Source organism: Serinus canaria, chromosome 3 (assembly GCF_022539315.1).
Source record: "Serinus canaria isolate serCan28SL12 chromosome 3, serCan2020, whole genome shotgun sequence".
NCBI classification, from domain to species: Eukaryota; Metazoa; Chordata; class Aves; order Passeriformes; family Fringillidae; genus Serinus; species Serinus canaria.
Genome location: NC_066316.1, coordinates 67,705,435 through 67,715,152, shown reverse-complemented (window position 1 = coordinate 67,715,152; position 9,718 = coordinate 67,705,435). Strand labels below are relative to the sequence as shown.

General features: G+C 45.5%; 1 protein-coding gene across 1 annotated transcript in view; it reads left to right on the top strand.

Annotated features, from left to right (window-relative positions):
* The first annotated feature begins 1,392 nt into the window (after window positions 1–1,392).
* The window catches only part of SLC16A10 (solute carrier family 16 member 10), a 66,455-nt gene continuing 58,129 nt past the window's right edge, over window positions 1,393–9,718 (top strand). The window contains exon 1 of the mRNA XM_009097139.4: window positions 1,393–2,041. Coding sequence (XP_009095387.1) covers window positions 1,669–2,041 — 373 coding nt within the window. The 5' untranslated portion in view covers window positions 1,393–1,668. The remainder of the gene's footprint in view (window positions 2,042–9,718) is intronic.

Sequence of the window (9,718 nt, the reverse complement as noted above, 5' to 3'; positions counted from 1 at the left end):
TATAAAATGCACTTCATTAGAATCACAAATGTATTCAACATCGTTATACATGGTTTGCTTTCTTTAGCTGCTACTACTTTTCATGTGGAGAGCAGTGTGTGCTGAGCCAGAAGACATATTCTTAAGAAGCTGTGCTTTGTTTAGGACTAAGCTTTGTTTTTCCGTGTGGTCACTGGTAGGTAAGGTGGGTAAGGTGATTCAGGTTCGAAAAAGTAAGAGGAGGCTTTGGCAGGCAGGCTGGGGAGTTGGATGCCACAGCGGGCATAGCAGTAGCAGCCCAGGCTCTGAGGCAAGAAACCGGGACGGTGTATGAAAGCAAGAGGACGCTTTGAGCCCTCCAGATCTCACAGGGAAGGACGGAGCATCCAGATTTAATCCGCTGATTTTCTTTCAAGAAGCTCTCTTCCTCATCAAGTCCAAACTGCTCAAAACGTACGTAGCTGCCAAACAGCGGAACAGATGCGCGGCTGCAAGCTTGGAAGCAGGATCATGAATCAAAAACTTGTCATTTAACACTCCTGACCTGCTCTTTTCCTATCCTCTCACTTCCCTGGCTATGAGGAGGAAAGGTCAAGAGTTGATGCCTCCGTGCAAATGGGAAAACATGTCAAGACGTGTGCAAGAGCAAGTACTTTCCCTTCCTTTGTTAAAAAGGAGGAAAGACAACTGGGCAGCAGCAGTTCGCGCACGGTCTCCCCTGGCACACGGTGTCCCAAGGGGAGGTGGACAGCCGTCCGAAGGACAGCGGATGCCCCGAGGGCCCTGGGGCTGGCAGCGCTTCCCCGGGGCAGGAGGGTGGGCGTTGGAGCTCCGCAGGGGCCAGAGAGCGCAGGGCAGGGCCGAGAGCCGGCTATCTCGGCGCCTGTGGCTCTGAGGATGTGCGTGTGTGGCGGAGGGTGCGCGTTTTGGGGCGGCTTCTCTTTATCTCCTTGTTGTTTGCAAACGGCCGGGGCGGCAGTTTCAGACTTTTCCCCCTCGCCCAGCTGGGGCGGGACACCGCTGGGCGCAGCTGCCCGGCCTCGTGGGGAGCGGGCAGGGCCCGGGAGCGGGGCCAGGGGCTTGTTTACCGCTCTGCACCGCCGAGGGCAGTCCGCGGTACCTGTGTGCAGGCTCGGGGCGCTCGCCCGCCTCCCGCCCCCTTCCCGGCGGCCGTTAACCGCTGACTTCCAGCCTCGCCCTCCGCTTCCCCGCTCCCCTCCCCGGGCGGCCGCGGCACGGTGCGCTCGCCGCCACCGCCGCCACGGCGCGGTCCCGCCCCGCTCCACCCCCTCCACCGGAGAGCCAGAGCGGCGGGCGAGGTGGGGGGGGCCGGAGAGGAGCGTGGCTTCGCCTGCCTTTCCCCGGCCCCCCTCCCTCCCTCCCTCCTCCCCTCCCGCGGCCAATCGGCGCGGAGGGAAGCGCTCTTGTCGCTGACGCCCCCGAGGGAGCCCCCCTTTTAAAATAAAGCGGCGGCGGCGCGGCGGGAAGAGGGGGGTGTGCGCTGGCCTCGCTCGGTCCCGCACGCCGGCGGGCGGACAGATAAACAGACAACAGACAGACGGAGCGAGCGCTGCAGGATGCCTGCGGCCAGGGGCTGAAGCGGGCGGGGGACGAGAGGTCGCGAGGAGCGGGAGAAGGAAAAGGAAGGCGAGAGCGGCGCGCCTGGAGGGTCTCGCGCCCGCTCCGGGGATGGCGCCGGTGAACGAGCAGCTGGAGCAGCAGGGCGCGGGGGGAGACCCCGCTGCCGCCGCGACACCCCTGCCCGGCCCGCCGGCGGGCGAGGAGCCGCGGCGGGAGAAGGGCGGCGAGTGGTGCCCCGGGAGCGGCGAGAGCGGGGCCCAGCCTCGGGCAGCGGCTGAGGAGGCCCCCGGCAGCCCGGGCTGCCCCGGGAGCGCTGCGGCGCCGGAGCCCCCCGAGGGCGGCTGGGGCTGGGTGGTGATGCTGGCCGCCATGTGGTGCAACGGCGCCGTCTTCGGCATTCAGAACTCATGCGGGGTCCTCTTCGTCTCCATGCTCCGGCTCTTCGGCAGCCCCGACGACAAGCAGCTGGTCTTCAAAACAGGTGAGGGGCGGCCGGGAAAGGGGTCGGGGCGGCTTTCAGCCCGCTCGGCCTCGGGCCTTCCCCGCCTGCAGCTCGAGCGCAGGAGGTGTCCCGGCCGGGGGCTCTCGCTGCCGGCGATGTCCGAGCCCCGTGGGGCCGCAGGAGCGAGACCCCTCTGGAGGGCCGGGCTGGGCCGCAGCCTGCTGGGGCCCTCGGGAATACCCCCTGAGGGGACGGGCGGCTCCCCCTGCCAGGGTGCGCCCTCGCAGCCCTGTCCCCCGGGCAGCGACCTCCGGGGGTATCGGGGGAGAAGCCGCGGGTGAGGAGCAGGTGTGCACTCTCTTCTTCCACAACTGGATCTTTAGGCATCCGCTGTCGTGCATGATGGGTTACAATGCACACTTCTGGTCGCAGAAACCTTTATTCCCCTGCCCCTGTTAGCCTAAAGGTTAGTCTAAATGATCAATTAAGAGTGGGGTATAGTGACACTTAAAATGTGTCGAGAATGGATTTGACAGTTGCCAAACCCGGCATATTGATGTGCAGATTTCCTGCTGCGACCAGTGTCACACAACTCACCAGTGACCTTAATGATATTTACTAAACTCTAAAGACATTAACAACACTCTCACATGTTGCTGATCTAAAGCACTTTAGACACTAAGTGTCACTTAGTTAAAAGGTTAGCATGCATTCTGTTTTATTTTATGTAAGTTATGTGTGGAAAGTGTCTTGTGCTCTGACTTTGTAAGTTGAGGAAATGCAGTTTTTGGCCCTTGGCATAACAACAATTGAAATTAAGGAGCAGAATTAAAATTATATTCTATTATAGTAAATAATAAAGTTGACTTACATAAACCATAGCTTCGTGTTGAATTATTAAAATGAAATACTGAAAAATAAACACTGTCTTTTATGATTTTTTTAATTTCTAAAAAAAATGTCTAGCCTTGCAGACTTGTAAGCCTTCTAGAAAACTTTTTCAGTACAGAGTGGGTGTTACAGACCTTTTGAAATTTATGTCTTCCTTAATACTTGAATAAGTGGGCCTAAAGTTGAGATGTTAAGAAGTTAATTTTTCCTCCTGCAGCCTTATAACTATTTTTGTCTGAAGTAGAAAACCAGGACAGGTATTTAGACTGAAGTAGGAAAGCTGAAAGGCTGTGCTGGAGCATTAAGTGATGTTCTCTCCAACATTTAAACGGTTTGCAGTGATGTACAAGGTGTATTCCCCAATGCTCTTGAGCTAGGAAGATGGGAAACTACATCTGCACATCAGGCTGGGCAGTGCCTGTTTCTCAGAAGGGAAATGCACATCCAGAAGTAGGTGCCTAGGCTCCTTAGCAGGAGAAGAATGAGATTCAGAGAACTTGCTGTGAGCATTTGTATGCTGACCTGGGAGCTCCTGGCCAGTCAGAAATGCATAAGCAAATGGGTGGCTAAGACTGTGCCTGTTCATTGTACAGAAGTGTAAAAATTGCTTTTTCTGAGTATCTGTTTGGTAGTAACAATCTCTTAAAAATTGTTGTCTTGTACTGAAAAAATAAAAAGGTCTTTAGGTGGTAGTGCAGTAGTCAAAATAATCAACAAGAGAAAGACTGAAATTATCTCCTGCCTTCCAGAAGGGTAATTGCACTACTGATGTCAGAGGCGAGATTGTGGGTGTGCTTCACTCATGTTTTTGAAAATTTGCCCAATTGCAGAAAACGGGGGATGGAGGGGTGGGGAATTGGAACCTGGCGTTAGAGCCAAGGTTTGCATCCTGCTTAGAAGAGCAGGAAGAGTTCTGAGTCCTGGATATAGCCAGCACCTCCTGTATTGCTTTTTAAGTGATGTGAAGGGGGGAAAAAAATAGTTACAGCTGCACTTTGTTTTGCTCTGTCAGATGTATTCTGGTTTGGGTAATGCAGAAGGCACTAATTCTGCTTTTTCTTTTTTTTTTTCTCATCCAAATTGGTTCAAACTGGGGGAAATGCTGCAAGATAGCTGCCTTGACTAGATGACTTGTGTTCGTGTGAAGGAGGACTGCAAATACATGGAGTCTCCTGTAAACAAAAGCACAGCAGACAAAAAACATTCCTTTTCTTTCCCTTCCCAAAAGTACCTTGATGAGTTGGGGTAGTGGAAGGAAAAAGTCACTTATGATTGTAGTGTTAGAGAAAAGTCTAGCCTGATCATTCCCTGATTCAAATACTCAGTCTGCTGGGTCTCTTGTGTTTGGACTGATTGGAACTCAAACCTGGCAGTGGTAACTGAGTTAGTCAAGTTTAATGAATTGGAAAACTGGAATTTGTAATGAAAGTTTTCTTGCTGTGGAACTTTGCTTTGGAAAGCAAAGTTTAATCGTCTGTTACTTCTGGAAAGAAATTATTTCTCTAATATCTGAAATGCTGGTTTTTTTGAGGGGCATGAGTATTCCAGGTAATTTCTTTGAGGACCACAGGTGTCTGTGGAATTTTGCAGTTGATCCCCAGTACCAAAGAATTCAGGTCTGTTTGTGGTTTGTTAGGGTGTTTTTTTTAACTACAGGATTACTTAGCTGTTGCCAAGAGCACATGTGTTGCCAGAGGTTTTTATGTGCCTGCTCTTTTGGGACCAGTCAATAGTCATCTCTTGCCTGGTGTTTTTCCTGAAAAGAGGAATTAAGGAGGTTATAGTAAAAGCTGATTTTGGTATCTCTTAATAACATAGTGAAATATCTTAAAAGCCAATGCAAGGCAAAATGGGAGGGCACTAAATAACATAGGCTGTGCTATTTTTGTTAGTGTTAGTGTAGATGGGTGGGTGGTTTTCAGTGTGAAAGGCAAAAACGGAGGAGGCAGAATGGAGGAAGATGTAGTCAAGAAGTGAGTATGCCTTGCAGATGAGGAGTGGAAGGAACCAAAAGTATAAGCAGGGTAGTTTACAGCATGTGGCACCAGCTACATAAATAAGATAAAGCTGGATAAATAAGATAAAGAGCTATAATTAACATTGTTGCTGGATTTAGGATTATTAATCAAAAAACGTGTGGGTCATAGAGGGTTCAAAAATTCCTTCAAGGGACACCTTCTTATGAAAAAAAATTGTGACTGTAACTAGTACACAGTATTTTGGTATTTGTATTAGCAAAAAACAAATTTCTTTGCTTACGTAGTGCACTATATAAGCAATTCCATTGCTTCCTCGTGTAGCCATTTTTGTTCAAAAACTACTGGATTCACAACTCCAGATGAGGAAAGGCCCCTAATGTAAGTATAAAACTTCTAGAAAGGTGTGCCTGAAGTCTCAGGAAACTACTCTGTTCATTGTTTATAGTTCATTGTGTTTGAGGAACGAGTTGGGTGGAAAAAAACAATGGCAGTGAAGTGCAGGAGGCTCGTGGTCCTTGGAAATAGGGCAGACCTAGCTGGCCTCTAGTGTTGAAATGCAGCTGTAGTCTGATCACCCTTGAAGGGAAAGGACTTGGTCCAGACCAGTCCAGGGTCTGACAGGACGAGCACTTGGTTCCTTTCCCCGTTGGAGTTGTCACGTGGGGATGAGGGGCACTGAGCCAGTCCTGTTGTTATCTCAGATATTTGTGTGAGCCCCATCTAGTCCTGTGTTTTGCTCCCTTGATAGTTGCCTCTGTTGTATAGGTTTTTATGTGAGTATGAACCCATACTTGTTTTCAAAAGGCAAATAAATGCTATGATTCTAGTGGCAACAGAGATAAAAATGGTAGGTTTCATTAAAAAAAAAGTCAGATAAAATTACTGGTTCCACTACTTTAATTGCTCCTTGTTCTATGTTTTGCAATGTTTGCAGTTGTTCTATGATTTGCGGTGCTGGTTCTGTAACTGTCCTGGATTTTTCTCTCATGTACAAGTATTGAGTACACCTGTGTGTGCAGGTATCATCTGCACAGCGAGCATGTACTACTATTAGAGTTGTGCATCCATGTGTTTGCTTTGTTAGCTAGTGTTCCTGGAAAACACCTTGCCTGGACTGGTTTATCTGTGTGCTTGTATGCCTCTGGGCTTGGCTCTCTTAGGTGCAGCCTTTGGTGACATATCTGGATATCAGGATGATTGATTGACTGGCTCAACACTGTTGGCACCATCACAACTCTTGGCCCTGGATTGCTGAGAGTTCGATAAGGCAGGAAGGAGAATTGTGATTTTACTTTCACATTCAGGCTGTAATTCAAATACTGAGGAGATAATGTTGAATGACTACAAAGATCTACAACAGATAATTTCACAGGAGAGTTTGAAGTTTTCCTTTACTTTTTCCTTCAATCTTTTCATATCTTCCTGAGTTTTCCTCCAGAGATAAAGACCATCAGCAGTTTTGATATAATTCAAGTCCTTGTTGTGTAACTGTCCTTCAGAACCACACTTACATTTCTAAATCTACAGGGTGTTGTACCTAGTAAACTGGGAACTTTGGCAGGCTGGACCTGTGTCACATGGCTTATGAGAGAGCAACTGACTTTTCTTTTTAAGAAGTGGTAAGTCAAATCTGGAACACAGAAGTTATCAGAGTACACAAGTATAATTTGTGTGAGGTACAAGGAAGGGTACTACTTTATAACACCTTGATCTATAAGGATTACGTTGCAGTGGACGATGTAGTTCCACAAAAAGCTGGACTTCAGTTTTGAACAAAAAAATGGCTACACAAGGAAACAATGGAATTGCTTATATGGTGCATATGATTACCAGTGCTGCTGTAGTCTATTTTCCTTCTCATGTTTGCGTGGCTACTGAAACCAGAGCAGCGAACCAACAGTGAGTTCTAACCTGATATATAAAATATTCATTTCATTTTATTCAGCTGCAGTCATTTTTGTACTCCTTTGACCTGGTGTTGTGATTATAAATACCTATGTAAATGAAGATTCTGGAGTAGTTGATATGATGATTGGGTCAAACTGGAAAGTTGAAGGCAATTTCTGTACCATGCTGTCTTTGTTAAGATCAGAATGATTAATATCACTACTGTTTTTGCATGCACATATGCAATGTCTTTATACCTTTGGAGTATTTCTCTTGTAGTCTTGTCAACTACTTTGCAGGGTGATTTCTTAGGTTCTTTCACATTGGTTAGGTTCTTCCTGTTCCAACTGCAGGTTAACTTGCAACAATCAGCTTTGTTAGGGAGAATAATCTTCATAATATGTCTGAAAGCTAGTTACCAGTTAATTTTTGTGGTTTTCTTTAGAGGCAGTACTTGAATTTCATAGTGATGAAAAATCCCTATAGAATTCTAAAGATGATTGGCAATTGTCACTGCTCTGCATTAAATCCACATGCCTTAAGTTATGAGCTCTGGTGTGCTGCCTGTCAGACAAAACTATATCCTCTATAATCTCCTTCATACAAATCCACTGAAATACAAAGTTTTACTGTACTCTGTTCATTATAGTTTCGTCGCATGTGAAATATGTTTCATACTCCCAATGTTATTTCTTTGTCAATATATCTGTTGCTCTAACTCTAATGCAGAGAAGAAAGGTACTGTGTCATGATACAAAATGAGGCCTTGCTGTTTTCTGGCATGAGTGATATACTCTAATGACATTGTGCTGTCTATTTTGCATTATTTACATAACATAATGTTTTTCTTGCTGCTTATTATTAGCACCTGCAGTCAGTGAAGCTTAGTTGACTTTGAAGTTTTCCAGTGTGCATTACTCCTTGCTCTTCAACTTTGTTTTGTTTAATTGATCCCTGTAGTCTGTTCAATGCCATCTTACTCATCTGTTTTTTGGCTACCATTCTTTGAGGTTTCTCAGATCCCTTCCTCATTTTTGAGTTGCCTTAAGTAACTGCTGTTTAAAGGGGAAGTTAGCAAAATGTGTATGTCTATTAATAAAACCTTTTCTTAGACTTAGGAAGATATACCCATGCTTAGTGTTTGCCTCCCCATAAACATGATTTCATCTTTCAACACAGTCTGCTTGTCCCTGGACACTTTCTATTTTGTAATAATGTTCAGTTTCTTTTATGATGATTTTTTTAGCCTCCTGAAAGGGGTGTTATTGAAGGCCATCTTGAAGTTTAAATATTATTGTTCTGTCTTTATATTATTGAGTTACTAGTCTTGAATGAAGCACTGTTCTTAAACTATGATAGCATAATATGTATATATGTCTATTTACTCTTAGCCAGTCTGAGTTAATTAGAGATAATAACAAACTGTAGCCTCCACTTGGAGCAATGTCTACTAGAGCAGGCATCTAATGACCTTGCCCAGTTGGGTTTTGATCCAAGGATGGAGACTCCACAGCCTCCAAAGTGCCAGTGTTTGGCTACTGTGAGCAAAGAAGATTTTTCTTACCTTTAAATGGAATTTTCTCTGTTTCAATTTGTGTCCATTGTCTCTTGCTTTTTATCAGAGCACGACTGAGAAGAGTTTGGCTCAGTCTGTTCCCATCCTCTCCTGGGTTTTTTGTGCATGCTGAGATTGCCCCCTGCAGCACTCCTGCTTGAACCTAACCAACACCACCTCTCTCAGCCTCTCAATTCTGTGTTAGATGCTCCAGTTCCCTGATCTCTGCATCCCCTTGCTGGATTCACAGCCGTAATCAGACTGCCTGCTCCACCTTTGGCATTGTTGGTGTTTCAGGCTTTGATGCTTGAAGGTCTCAGAGATGGTGAAGTCAATCCATTGTCATCTCCTGTGTCGTGCTTTGTGCTGACCCCCTCCCACCTTTCCCTCACCTGGTAAAGTAAATACTGGTAAAATACTGGTGCAGTAAATACTGCACCAGCACACACCTCCTCAGGTGTCTGAGTGCCTGCTGCCTGCCATGCTCTTTTAATAGAATTCTACACATCAAAGATCATGCTTTGAAATGAGAAAAATATTCAGAAAATTCTAACTTTTCTTGCTTTGTATTGCTAAGAAAAATAAGGATTTTCAATAAACATTCATCTGTAATGCTCAGCAAATAATTACAGATTTTGAAGTTGCTGCTGTTCTGTGAACTCCAGGAAAGGAGATGCAGTGATTATTTGCATCCATGCTACTCTAGCACTGATAATATAACTGCTTGGTTTTAAAATAGTCCTTGTGTGAAAAAATGATATAGGTTCTTTTTTATGTCCTCCACAGACTTTTTTTTATTCTTTAATTTTATGAACAAACCATGTAGCCTTAGACCACTTCAGTTCAACCTTCAGCAAATATATACAGAAAGGATAATTTTTAGAAAACATTCCCTTGTGATCTTGTACTATCTGTTGTCATTTCAAAAATATAATTTATTACAATAGCAGCAGCTCTGTTTTGGATATTGCTTTTAATTTTCGTGGGAACTGGATAGGAATGACTGGTTCTAATAGCTAAGTTAATAGCAGCCCTTTAGTAAGGATGGGACCAATTTAAAAATGATCAGTGCTAGTTTGTTCTCACACACAGGAAGGGATTACTGGAATGTTGAGCCCAGCCTCTTTGTTATCAGCAGCATGTCTATAATCCCATGGAACATGGTGTTACCTAGATGGTAGGGACTTGTACTTAGACTGGAAATTGTAAAGCAGTTTCCTTGCTGTCTCTTTTCTGAGTAACCACAAGTAGTGCAATCTTTGCTGTTTATCTTCTGCAGTGTGCTTTATTCAGCAGAGCTGTACTTCGTATATATCTTCCAAGTACCCAATAGTTTCTTTCTTCTTTTGCATTTTTAAGAACATAGATTGGAGTAATAATAAGTAATTCAAAATATGTGAACCT